Below are 13,916 nucleotides of genomic sequence, written 5' to 3'. Positions count from 1 at the left end.
TTAGAGCTGCTGGTTTGTAATTGCGAGGTAAAAAAAAAAAACTTTGAGCAAAAGCAGCACCCCCCCCACTTACCTGCCGCCGGCATCCGGTTTGTGGCCCTGAGCTGCGAAGCCCGCGTGGGGCGGGGTGCAATTGCCAGCTGGCTCATGCTGCGTGCTGACCGCAGCTTGCCGCCACCCCCGCTGCCCCCCACCCCACCACCCCGGCCTGGCAGCACCATGCTTTGGGACATGTCCACCACCCCCCGCCTGGAAGGAGGGCTGCCCTGTGACAAGTTGAGCATGCTCTTGGCAGCCATACTTGGCGGCGTAGCAGCGGAGGCACCCGTGCTGGGGCTGGCTGGCAGAAGCCGCCGGCGGGGCTGTGCAAGCAGGTCCAGGCGAGACATGCTCACAGCTCGCTGGGCCACACCTGTGGACGACGAAGGGGCTGCAGAGGTCGGAGAGCGGGAACGCGAGGCGGCCCCACGGTTCCAGGGGATGACGGGCATCAGGTCTGTCTTGCGCCGGCCCCGGTTCTGCTGGCTGGGCAGCGCAGTCATGCTGCGCGTCATGGGGTCCTCTCCTGGGGGGCCAGACACCAAGCAGCGCACTTGTGGAGCAGCGGCTCGTCTGCGAGAGTCTGCGTGGCCAATAGCCAGCGCTGTAGGGCCCCCTCGCAAAGACCAGAAAGCAACCAGCGAGACGGGACAAAGGGACCACAACCATGTTTGCCACTGAACACGAAACTTCTGGGCGACTTCCATGTCAAAAATTGGCATCAGCGCCATCCAATACTACCCTGCTATCCCGTATGCCAATATATTTCCCGTCTGCTGTATACTACAAAATTACCCATCAGCCAGTGCTTTTTTATTGTTAGTGCCTTGGTAAATGTATCCGGTTGTCCCAGTAGACAATTTATGGGGGACATACCTAAGAGATTTTTTATTCAAAAACAGCTATATAACCAGGCAAAAAATTGTCTACAAAGTAATTCCTTTACAAGAAGACAAGGGAAAAGCAGACTGTCTGAGTTAATGATGTGTTCCATGTGAAATTAGTGTGTCTAACGAATATCAGGACAATGGAAACAGATAGCATGCAGTAGCTGCAACAAAACAAACCCCCGGAACCCTGCCCAAATTTATTAAAATGGTATTTTGCAGCACAAAGGGATGGTTAAAAAACGGAGGGGGAAGAGAGTTAAACAGGTGCATTCATGATATATAGGTGGCAATGAGAAATCTGAGGGGATATGAGGCACAAAGCAAAAAGTTAAATGGCACAATGAGGTTAGTTAACAGTACGGGGTGATCATATTAAATTAACCTAAAGGCAATTAATGGGACATTATGCCACATGAGCTCCTGAACCTCATCAGTGGAACTCTCTCACGCTCACATGAAAGACGGTAATAAAATATGAATGCCTTTAAAATGTTTGCACAATCATCCAAAATAGTAGCACAAGTAACGCTTGCTCTGTTTGAACAATTACATTTCATGAGATTGGCAAGAAAAGACCAACATGAAGGCACATTTTGCACACAACACTGCAAAATATACTGATGCCCAATAGCTAAATGGCACAAGCAGTTAGTAGGCTACTGTTATAAAACATGTTTTGCCTTCGAGAGGACAAATGCAACAGGTCACATCAACCCACAATCCACAAGTGAGCGTGCACAGATTCTACTGGCAGCGCCACAGAGCAAGAGGCCTACAGAGGAGTGAGTGTTAGGCAGGTGTGAGTCGGTGCTCTTTACACCACAGTGCAGCAGCAGGCTACACTGCGTGCAGAGACGACACCTGAAGGTGAAGAAGCAGTTCAGGTGAGTAAAGCGAGCGCAAACTACGAGACAGAGCCCACTGCAAAAGACACGCTGCATCAGAAAGAATGACTGTCAGAGAGACGAGACGACAAGCCAAAACACAGCGATGCACTACTGGAGTGCGGAGATCCACTACACTCTCCATTTTGCAAGATGCAATATCTATCTTCCAAACGATTTCCACACAAAGCAAAGAATTTTCAAACACAGAGGTCAGCAAGGAACTTTCTTTACATTACTCGTGAGGACGGGGACAAAAATGTGACTGTGATGCTTATCATAAGACGCACGCTCCACGTTTACTGCGATGGGACTAGGCAGAAACAAATGCAAAGAAATTAATAGCACGGAGGGCCGAGCACTCTCCAGGGAATACAATAAAATGTGGTAGAGAGACCAAGGTGACGGCAAACCTTTATTTCCTCTTTTGTAATTACAAATTTTGTGCCAGCTAGATCTCGTGGCTGACCTTCCTTGTCGAATTATACGGGGATCATAATTAAGAGAGGAGGGAGAGAGGGCTTCAAAAGAACTGGCTTATCCAAGAACTTAAATCCTGAATTCAAGATTCTGCCACTGTCTTCACAAAGGACATATGCCCCTTTTATTTTTTCAACCCACGTGATTATTTGTTACCTGTGCCACCACTACTCCTGGCACACCATGTGACTCATGAGAGGAAAATGATCTCACTCTCTATGTGCAGACACACACTAAACTGCTGTGGTTCATGCCCACAGTAAAAACACTGCCATGTACAAGGCTCCAAGTGGTAAAAAGTGAGCTCATTAAAAGGGTCCTTTATTGCAGAGCTGGCGTCATCCACAGGAAAGCGAACCCAAACTGCCATCAATGCAGACCTCTGTGCCGACGAGTGTGTTAGAGTGGCCCGAAAGGAAGGACCCAAGAAAAGCAGCGGCCCCGTTCAAACTGTCCCCCCTCCGACCCCTTCCCAGAGGAAAGCGACAGTCACACGCGGCGCGGACACCACCACAGCTGGCTGGGGGGACAGGGGTGCAGCAAGCAAAGAAGAGCCCCCTCCTCCCTCTACTCACCCACTGTGACCCCTGACCCCACAAGCCACCCTCCCACCGTGGGGGAAATGAATGCCACATCAGGCACTGCCCCCTGACTTGGGGGCGAGTCAGTCTGAGCCGCGTCTGCAAGAGAAGCCCCGGCCCACCTCAACACCTTGTGGAACCACTTTTCCCCCGCTCACCTTGTTGGACACTGGTCTACACAGGAGTGAACAAGCAGTGAGAAGAGAATAAAATTATATACAGGCCATTGTAAGTTTCTCAGTGTGCTCTGAGCAAATGATCGAATAACAATAAAAACCTTGGCGATCTGCTGTCAATAAGCAGGAAATAAGCAAGTCCCTCATAAAATAAACAACACAAATGGCAAGATAATGTTACCTTGAAGCACAGAAGAGAAACTCAAGTCAAAGCTGATAACACACATTTATTTTACCAGAACAAGAGTAGTACCATTAAACTGAGCGCAGTAAAAGCTACCTACTTCATGTTTAAAACAAATTCTTGTGCCATCCCTGGCAAGTGCTAGGCTCTTTGCTCATACTTTAGCTCTCAAATATATTGAATCTAGGCCCTCTTCAGGCATTCAGATCTAGGATAATAAAAATGTTTTCGTAGCAATACTGTGAATAGGGGAAGCAAAAGTACAGTGAACACTTTCAGTGACAGATTCTCATGCATCTCTCTGTGACGAAAACATCAGATAAATCTTGGCTTTTCAATGATACAAAATTATGGCTTGCAAAAGACAAAGAAAATGGTTCTGTCTACCTCGCATTTAATTCAGGACTCTATATGCAAAAATTTTATATAACTTTGCGACCATATTAGTAAACATGGCACATTTTATACATCTGTGCATTTTGTTACTGTATGTACTGCTGTGTTGACCAACTATTTTTGTACTAACTGATAATGCAGCCTTTTAATATCATTTCCATGTGTTAAGAAGGAGTGATGACAATCAAAGGTAGGTGAAGTCCCAAAAGAGGCCAAAGCTATTTAAATGTGCAGTGCATATCTGGAGACTGTGCATGTTGCACTTGTCAAGTCAGTAGTTTACCATTAAAAATGTGACAAACTGAAATGCACAATCATGGCGGCACAATGGGACTGCACCAAAGAAAATTCAGATCTACTGTTTTGTTTTACCAACTTGACTTGACACAGCTGTGGCAGTCACAACCTTGCTGTGACTATCACAGACAAGTATCTGATGATGAAGTACAAAGCGTGACTTTTTTTGTGCGCGTGGAAGTGGCTTCAATGCAGAGAGGGAGAACGTCAGAAAAAAGTTAGACAAGATGGCAATACAGAAAAGCACAGTACAGAAGCTAGCTTTCAGAAACTCGTCTGGTAATGATTGTGAATTCTGCGTTCAATCACAGTGTAGGGATGTGAAAACGACATTACCTGCTGCTTGGCACAAATTGTAGGCTGAAGCTGCTCTCTTGCGACTGCTCTCAAAGTCCCGCTCTTCCGATTTCCTCTGGGGTGCTGCAGACATGAGCACGGGCGCACCGGCCGAGCTCATGGTGGCTAGATCCAGGTCAAAAGTCCTGGGCGTGGAGCTGCCAAAGGCAAAGCTCATGCTCATGCGGTTGGTGTTGCGCCGCTGATCTATCTTGTTCTCTCGTTCCATATTCCGCTTCAGCATGGCTTCCTTTCGTTCCTAGGCAAGAGAGACATTCAGTGAACCGCTCCGTGCCATGCTCTGGGAGCAACACCACCTACATCAGAGACCCAGTGGCTGGTTAGGTGGGTGCAAAACCAAGAGGACAAGAATGCTAGCAGCTTGCGTATATCTTCCATGCCTCCTGAGCCAATTTCCATTACTCCGACCAGTCTGGCGTGGAAGTGTAGTGCATACCCTTTTACCTTTCATAAGATCCATCCTGGCCAGTCAATTTACACAAGTGGTAAAATTTGCCTTCACAAACAAACCAGGTCACACCAAAATGAGGCACAGAAGCAACATGACAGAATATAGCCTCACCAACAAATCCAGAATCAGCATCTACATTCTAGCATGTGAGCAAGTCATAGGTCCAATCGAGCCAAACGCCAGAGTCTGAGCAGACTTGCTCAGTGTCTGCTAAAAATTTGTGCAAAATAGTGACATTCCTTTTGCTGTCTTCCGGCCTCATTACTTCTGTGAATCTCAACTTTGGCACTGCTTTTCAGATTATCCCAAGCAAAGCCCTCAAATGCAGCAACCACTCGGGGCGGATTCAAGGGCCACTCTTGGAGGAGGCAGCCCCAATCGAACTAAGCATTTCATGGACTATTTTTGTCCAAAAAATGGGGTTCAACATAGTTTCCTAGGCAAAATTTCTTTCGTGGGGAGAGGGGCGACAGTTGTAACCCCCATTTCTCAGCGAGAAATACCCCTGCTCCCCTCTTTGTCCTCATCACCCCTGCTCCAACTAAAAGCTGCTTACGTGATCAGCCTCCCATATGAGCCTCTTGCGCTCCTCAACCTGTAGCCGGCGCTCCTGGTCTCTGTGCCTCATCTCCTCAATACGTCTGCGACGCTCTTCCTCCATATGCTCGCGGTACTGCTGTGCCGCGTGAGCCTGCTGTTCCAGCTCATGCAGACGCCGTGCACGCTGCTCCTCCTGTCGCTCCTTGACCAGCCGCAGTCGCTCCTCTCGCGACAGTTGAGAGAGCTGTGGGTGCTGGGGCGATTCACTCCCAGACTCGCTGTCACCCAACTGGCTTCGATCTGCAAGGCCACAATTCGCAGCTGAGCTACATACTCTCTTTGGTCTGCAAGGCCACAGTTTGCAGCTGAGCTACACACTGTGCAACAATTTCGTGGCCAATCAGCACAGTAAATGAGACCCTTTAATAAGCCAGACAATGCTGCACGCAAGATGACAACAGAGAAAAAGTTTACTGCAGCACAGCTAAGCACATCAGCTTGAATGTGTAGATGTGAACCACAAGATTCCTGCTTCCTCTCTGAAGAAAACAAAAAGTCTGTGCGCAAAAGACAACGTGCAAAAATTATTTGTTTTTCTTGCAGAATTACAATGTAGTCGATCGGGTCAAATTTCAAAAATGGCATCCAGAGGAGACTGGCGGGTCTTCCTGAACACACAAAACTGAATGAACACAACACAACTCTTGCAGAGGAAAAGTTTAGACCCTTTTGGGCCTATTCTAGCGGGCACAAGGTTTTATACAATAAAATTTTAGAGCTACTGCGCAAAATGTGGTGCCCTACATGTAGGACGCTAGGCATTTATTGGTTAAAAATGCACCAGAACTCTAGGAAACGCCGTGTAACAACCCAATCGACAGTATACTTTATTCACTAAGGGTAATGATTATTTTCTATCATACATGTAAGACCTAATCACATATGCATGCAATCATCATTACTTGTCAGATGCTAGGCACATATGGGTTAAAAATGCAAACAGAACTCTAAGAAACCCTGTGTAAAAATCCAATCAACAGTATACTTTATCCACTAAGAGTAATGATTATTTCCAATCATATAAAGTAACATTCTTTCTCCAGATATGTACACCTCCTTTGAAAAGTTTGAGACATGGCTTTGGAAAAAAAAAAACATTCTTTGCCCACTAGCATTGTTTGAGATTTAATTTTGCATTTTGTAATTAGCACAGTCATAATTAGACTGCACATTTGCTTGAAATTCCACGCTGCATGCAAGGATGGTGACGAAACAGTTTTTCTGTCAATATCGCATTCTATAAACTTCTGCCTGTGGGTATACATAACACGTTCTATTACCGGCTATTAGTGGCTGTTTAGTGATTTAAATGCAGTTAAGCGTACTGTGAACCTACTGTGCATGTCAGCTGATTCAAGGAGCCAGTCACAAGAAGGTGAAAAATCACTTTACTGGATGTACACTATGCTGAATCTTTAGTATCTTCCCAGCACACTATCTTGAACCTAAGCAAGCTCACTAAGAGCTCCGCACAGTACAAACATAAAAGAATAGCCATCACTAGCCTAAACCCTCTCAAATGATGTCACAATGCACAACAGCGAAGGATGCACAGGACCCATGAAAAGTGCTGCCTTTCAATTACTCGGCACTAAAGCAAATGATGTTTTTAAACATTGAACACTCTTGGCACTCACAATTACAACATTCATTCAGAACAAACATCAAACCTTGGGTTCAAACCTCTTTTGGAACTCATCTGCCTATGCCAAAACTGGTTTCACGTTAACATCGATGTAAGTCCTTGATATGCCCCATTACCTGGCAAAAAAAAACAATTTGAAAACCTAGCTTCCCTAAAATTTGCAAAGCCCACCTGCTGTAGGCGATTTAACACATCAGTTAGCAATTACCCTTTGCTTGAAATCAGGCAAATACAGATAACTACACTGATCAGCACCAAGGTTTCGCGGCCACAATGCATGCAAACTATCACAAGCCATCTTTTCAAAGAGGCCAGTAACAACAGTGGCAGCCGATTATGCGCTAGCGAGAGTGAACGTCGCAGTGTTCTGAGACGAATGATGATGACGATGGCTGAATAACTGATGACGATGGTTGAGTTGCAAGGGCAGCTTAGTCAAAAAGCAGTCATGAATGCTGTTTAAGGCATGAACATGTTTGCTATCAAAATGATGCAGTAGGTGTGATAAAATTAAATCTGCTAAATGTGCTCCATGATACGCATCTTAGTGCTCACCAATATCACTCACTTTTACCGGTGACCCTAAACAGCAAACAGCATTGCTATTTGTCGAATTTGTATTTAAGAAATGTCACACAAGGAGAGAGTGCATTTCATGCCTTGCACCTAACGTCAACAGTGAAAGAGGCCAACAGTTTTTAAAACTTGGCGCTCTTCAACATGTAAGACCACAGCATTTTCCATTGTTTTTTTTTTACCTGGGGATAACCTACGTTCGGCGCCATCCTCACTGGGTGCGTCTCCGCCAGCGTGAGCAAACCAGTAAGTGTCTGGTGCAGGAAAACAGGAGGGAGGAAACAAAAAAAGAAAAAGAAGCTTGCAAAAAAAGCTTTCGAATTTCAGCTGTTTGAAAAACAGCCAAGCACACCATGCACTTAAAGTGCACAAAAAATATGGTGCCAAACACGAAAGCAGACAGTGACGCTGAAGGTTTCAAATAACAAAAGGTACACGAAGACAAGAGCAAAAGATAAAAAAGAGTATAGAAATGTGAAGCACAATTAACACTTCAACAGAAGCAGTACAATCAAACAAAAAAAGCAGCTTGACAGCCTCAATGCAGCTTTACTTAAGCAAAGAGGTCTAAATGTGTGGAAAGAGCCGATCAGGTGAAGAGAATAGGATACGGTTTAAAGGTTAAGCATTCCACAAATAAACGAAACATAATTCAGGGCTAGCACAAATTCCTCAACTTTCACATTTTCAAAGCCTTTTGTAATAACGTGGCTACCAATAAGTTTAAAACACTCAGCAAAGAGTGCTCATGGCAACAGCGAAGGTCCTGCTGTATGTAACTTTTTCTTCATGGCATTTTCAAACATGTACACAATGTCGAAATAAACTTAAAAGTTTTCTGCTTTGTCCTTGTGAATAGTTTAGAAGCTTTCAGCATGGACCATTTTGATATGCTCTTTAATTTAGTCATCCATGAATGACTACATATTAGAGACGCCAGTCAAAATTTTTGCACTTTCTATCTGCAACTTCCTGTAAAATGCAATCTTCCTTGTAAAAAGGGAACCTATATGGGAATCTTGACTCAAAGGGTACAGCTTCAAACAATCAACAACGGCAACATATGATACACAAAGACAAGAAACAATAACTGAATCATTCATTGTTAGGCTAGACACAGTTCAAAAAGATGCTCAAGTAGAAAGGTGCAGACAGAAGTGCAGGTGCAACTTGCACAGTACAGAACAAAACAAAGCAGCGCATTTTCGACACAAACAAAGAGCAAAGAAAGCACAGCAAGCAGCACACAAAATGCAGGTCACAACAGGCAGGCAAATGGCAATGTGCACATCAAATGACACTTGACTCAACACTTATGACAATAGTGGCACACACTGCGCGCTGTATTTTGCCACAAGCTTATGCTTGATGTACTACATTTTCTGACCTGAGGCACACAGTAAAAATGTTACCTGAGAGGTATCTATGTTTTGCGTTGTTATAACAATGCCCATGCATGCCAAACCACAATGAGCAGAAAATTCTTCCTTTTTCTGCATTACATTACTCCTTCCAGCAGCTGTTTCTGTATGGCATCGCACTACTGGCTACACCACGTTGCCCTGAAAACTGGGTACCACAGGGGTACATGGGAGACATGCATTAATGTACTAATGGCAATATCAAGCAAGTTCAACTATACTACCACATATTTCATCTTCCAAAACATGAAATAAGGCCCCAAACGAAGGTTTCCATGCAATATCACCGAGGGAAGAACACATATGCACAGAGGCACAATACATGCATGCCACAGAAATACAGCTTTCGCTTTGGCACACTGATAACATAACAAGAATATTCAAGCAGCATAGTATTTTTGGGCCGATCACCTTCACGAAAAAAAAAAAAGCTAGGTTTGTAATGCAGTAAGCTACCTCTAATGCCAAACGAGAAAACCAATCTTTCTGCATGATATGAAGCCAGAGGGCTTGTAGCGCCCTGCGCGGCCGGCAGTGCGCCTGATACCGAAAAGGACGGAGCGTTCTCACCAGCACGTGCTGGGCGCACGGACCGGGGCGCTACAGGCTCACCAGCTAGTTATTTTTTATGTAGCACAAGATGAAACTAAGCTCCTATTACTATTTCTGACCCAATTTCTGGACTTCTTTGCACCTTTCTGAACAAGATGGAATAAAGAGGGCCAATTAAACTATTATCAAGGTGATCTCAAAGCTTGTTAGGTTCTGAAGATAACTGTGTTGCACTGCCCGATTCTTTAGCACCTAAATTCTTAAATTTGATTTCCTCTATGAGCAATGCATTGATGATGACGACGATGACACAATAAACAGAAGCTCCTTATGTGACAGTAAAGCAGCCAATGCCACAGATCTATGGCACATGTTTGGTATGAAGCCTGAGAGTGACTTTTTATTATTATTATTTTTTTGAATTTTTCACAGCCAGCCACAAGTATGTTGTCTTTCATAGGCAGAAGATTGTGTTGTGTTGTGTTGGGTTTTACGGCACCTAGGAAACTGAGGCCATCATGCACTAGATCAACGGTTAATGTGTCTGCATTGTGGGAAAGAACTGAAATTCTTTTAACAGCATAGGCTGAAGAGGACGACTCTACTGCAAGCTCATTCCTTTAACATGCAACTGCCGCGCTGTGACTTCAAGAACAATGGGAGAACAGCCCATTAATCAGAGCTGATTACCTTGTGGGTGTTGAGCTTGCTTCTGTAAGGTCAACCTTGATATGCTAATACTTTTCTTTTGCATTACACAAGCTTAGATCTGCATGAAAGCGAGTATGTACAGCCGTCCAAATCTTTAGCTAGCATGCGCGATGATCCTGTTTTCGGCACCCCTGCACCTTAGAGTGGATCAAAGACGGAGAAAGGTCAACATTAGGCAAGGGCTTGGTGATTCTCTGTTTACATTTGATGTTTTCACAGGCTACCTCCTTTGTTTATAACGCGCAGCAGCCCAGAAAAGATGACTGTTGCGCACGTTAGTTAAATATTTGGGCGGCTGTACACTACTGCATGACAGTACTATGCGTTTGACAGGCAGGGCCTTAAACGCTTGTTCCCTAGTAGCACACTGCTGATCGCTTTGAAATCCAAGCCGTCAGTTTGGCTTCACACAGCTGTGAAATGCGACACCAGGTGTCTGCCCATGAACGCAGCGCAGCCACGAGACCAGTCCGTGCCAGTTTACAACAAGTCGTGCTCCATCCAGCCAATCGGGGTCAGCCAGCATGCTCTTGCATGGGAGGGGAGGCTCACGGGGGCACACTGGGCGGGGGAGAGGGGAGGGGCCAGCACACCGACATACCTAGAGGGGAGCAGGGGGACTCTTTCTGCGCACTTGTCGCACCGTCGAGCTCCTGCTCGGGACTTGCTAGTTCGTCTACCTGCTGGGCCCAGAGACCCCGCCTGTGTCGCTCCGCCGGAGGGTCCGCGGCGTACGCAAACCAGTACATGTCTGGACACCCCACAAGAACCACCTTGAATGACGCTGTCCCGCGCCTCTTCATTCCCATGCCCTCTCTAACCAACACTGGTGCAGAGAGGTCAATGGCGAAGCATAATGACACCTTTCCTGCTGTCACATTCCATCCTCCCCTTTGCTAGGCTCACTCTCATCCTTCCTGTGCTAAAGGCAAAGAAGCTGACAGTGGCGAGAGCAGGAACTGCGGTAAGCCTCCAAGCTAATGTTCACGAAGCATAGAAGGAGTGCAGGCAATACAGCACTGGGTTACCCAGGCAGCAGTTACCTACATACCAGCGAAGAACAATGCTCAACATGCTCATGAATCACTTTTATTCCAAAACTGGGATGTAGATGACAATGTATCTTCCGTGACAACATGGGTCCACAATAATGTTCCATGGGGTTAAAAGAATTCACCAAGGTGGAAAAATTTCAAGCAAGGCCATAATTATAATTAACACCTGCCTGAGCACAGCCCTAGAGTAACAAAGGAAAGCTATGCAGCCTTACAAAAAAAAAAAAGGAGAGAAAAGGCACAAAGTTTCTTTGCAGCTCTGTGGCTGCAATCAGGTTAGTGATAATTTATCATTTTTCCACTGCTCGAGCAGTTCAGTTTCTAGAAATGGCAACTACACATTTCCTATAATCTCACATTACTCAGTTGCTACAATCGAGGATTACAGCCAATACTAGTAGAAATTACAAGCTGGCTGCCATTAACCACAGGTTCCACACGTGGGCAGTGACAGTATTTTCTTGGCCAAGACTTCTACTCTAATATTTTCACCGGGCATAAGAGCTAAACACAACCACCTGCATAAAAGAAAATAAGCAAAGGGAAAGTTCCAAACCGAACAAGGTGAGTAGCAGTCATAAGCCCATTAGTTCACTGGTTTTCAAGCTTGTCCTCACTGACCACTACCATCCATCGGGTCCTTAAGAGGCATCATACTAAAAGAATTAATCAAAAATATGGCCTTTCTTGAATTCTTCACAAATGATCTGCAAACAGCTCACAAATTACAATTAGGTATGATGTGATGCTGGAAGATGTACATACTGACATAATCCTTACCTTGTTTTGGTGACTTTTGTGCCATTGGTGTGTTACATGCTGACTTTTTCGTTATGTGATTTGAATCTGAAACAAAAAAAAAACGTGGAAAAAGCCAGTGAGTTGTCTGCCTGACAAAAAAAGAGTCTCTTACAGCTACACAGCCCCAAGTATCACTGGCATAAAAGCATTTTCCTAAAAGTAGAGAACCTCAAAAAACTTGATTTCTGCAAAAGAGAGAGAGTACCACATTATGCTATTTTCATGAACATCATGAATCCATTTGTGTTGCCTGCATTCTTTCTCTTGAACAGTCCTTGGTACCGAAAGACCTCAAAGCAAGTAAAACTTGCTGCTGGGCTTAGGAAAAAGTCATCGCAACACTGCCCAGCGTCCTCTTCAGAGTTTTCCCAAAGGTTCCCCAAGCAAACGAGCTCAGCGCTGTCTATGCAGAAACCAAAGTAGAATCATGTAGTTTTTACTGCACGTTAAACAAAAAATTATGAGATCACTGCAGCACCTGCATTAGAGGAATGCGTAAGCAGTGACGCCACCTCGCCCCTCTTTGCCTAAGTTAATCAAGTTCCATCATTGCCCATTTTGAGTTTTCAAACTTGTCGCCACGCTTCGCTCCGTCCACAGTTGCAGTTTTTCAAATTTGGCGCCACGCTTTCGCTCCGCCCACTTACGGTGTTTTCAAATTTGGCGCCCCTTTTGCGCCGGCCCCATCCACCATTTCGACATTTTTGGCTCCAATTAATTACCTAATTAACCCACCTTAACATGTCACTTGCACATCCTCTTTCGATGCTCTATCCGACGGCACCGTTCTTTTTCCTCCGTTACATGACCGAGACTATCTAGTCCACGCTGAAACCGCCTACATATGGTGCGTTCCAATACCTCCGAGTAGACGGCTACTTAAACGTCTAGCCGGACAGCCGCAAGCTTGGGACGCGTTCCATTTCTCACGAATATAGTGAACTGGAATACCAGTATTCTAGTTCACTATACTCACGAAGCTGTCTAAGATGACTGCTTCACCGAAGTCAAAATCGATGCAGGCTAACCTCTTGTCTAAAGATGGCGGAGCTCGTGTATTACGTGGATGAGCGCGTCACGCTCGGGCGATGGACTGAAGTCGAAGTATGGATAGGCATCGTCTTTCAAATGTGAGTGATTCTGTCAAGTTAATTGATACACAAACTAGTGGCTAATTGAGCAGTCTTCGTGGATGTGTGATTCCTAGCAGTGTATATATGTGATCACGTAGGAGAAAACCGTGCGGTTGAAAGCTTTGCTACAGCAGCTGACGCTGTAGGTCTTTTTACATGGTCTGTTTATAACCTCACGATGATGGCTCTTAGTGCCTTGATTTCATGGATCACTGTCGTTGGGTTCCTTGCCGTGTGTCAAGGTGGCTGGCGTAACGGCATACAAATGTGTTTTTCTGTTGCCGGATTAGCTGCACAAACTCTTTCATGCACATTCTTTTTTACCTCTACAGTCTCGGAACAAACACACCCAACGGTGCTGCAATGTTGCGAATTATTTTAGGGTTTCCAGGATTAAAGCTCGCTGCTGTATTTAGGTTTCTCGCCATCGCCAAGTACCACGTATGGTAGACAGCAGGTTTAATTGCACGCATGTGTTTTTCTGTTGCAGTGTACAATAGCCATATCACCTTTCGCTCATATTAATTTTGTGCTTACAGTCTTTCGTATTATTTTTTATGTTTACAGGATCGCCTGGAAGAGCACGTTCCAGGAGCATGTACAGTTTAACATCAATAATAAAAGAATAATGGCATGTGTCTTTAGCGTCGTCTTCGGAGATCTGCTACAAGTAGACTAACTGATAGG

At 45.1% G+C, this 13,916-nt stretch overlaps 1 protein-coding gene across 50 annotated transcripts in view; it reads right to left on the bottom strand.

Moving 5' to 3' along the window:
- LOC144098425 (uncharacterized) overlaps nucleotides 1-13,916 on the bottom strand; it is an 88,875-nt gene that overhangs the window by 21,872 nt on the left and 53,087 nt on the right. For 4 of the 50 annotated variants that reach the window (XM_077631071.1, XM_077631073.1, XM_077631074.1 and 1 more), the window contains exons 2-8: nucleotides 12,076-12,141; nucleotides 10,842-10,991; nucleotides 7,739-7,810; nucleotides 5,292-5,575; nucleotides 4,264-4,522; nucleotides 2,869-2,973; nucleotides 413-565 (exon numbers count right to left, since the gene is read on the bottom strand). In XM_077631071.1, coding sequence (XP_077487197.1) covers nucleotides 413-565; nucleotides 2,869-2,973; nucleotides 4,264-4,522; nucleotides 5,292-5,575; nucleotides 7,739-7,810; nucleotides 10,842-10,991; nucleotides 12,076-12,141 — 1,089 coding nt within the window. Of the gene's footprint in view, nucleotides 1-73; nucleotides 623-2,868; nucleotides 2,974-4,263; nucleotides 4,523-5,291; nucleotides 5,576-7,738; nucleotides 7,811-10,841; nucleotides 10,992-12,075; nucleotides 12,142-13,916 lie in introns of all 50 variants that reach the window. The other 46 variants (XM_077631049.1, XM_077631053.1, XM_077631050.1 and 43 more) reach the window with 23 other exon arrangements.

Source organism: Amblyomma americanum, chromosome 7 (assembly GCF_052857255.1).
Source record: "Amblyomma americanum isolate KBUSLIRL-KWMA chromosome 7, ASM5285725v1, whole genome shotgun sequence".
Taxonomy (NCBI): Eukaryota; Metazoa; Arthropoda; class Arachnida; order Ixodida; family Ixodidae; genus Amblyomma; species Amblyomma americanum.
Note: the sequence above shows the minus strand (reverse complement) of the source record. Positions and strands in the feature narration are given on the sequence as shown.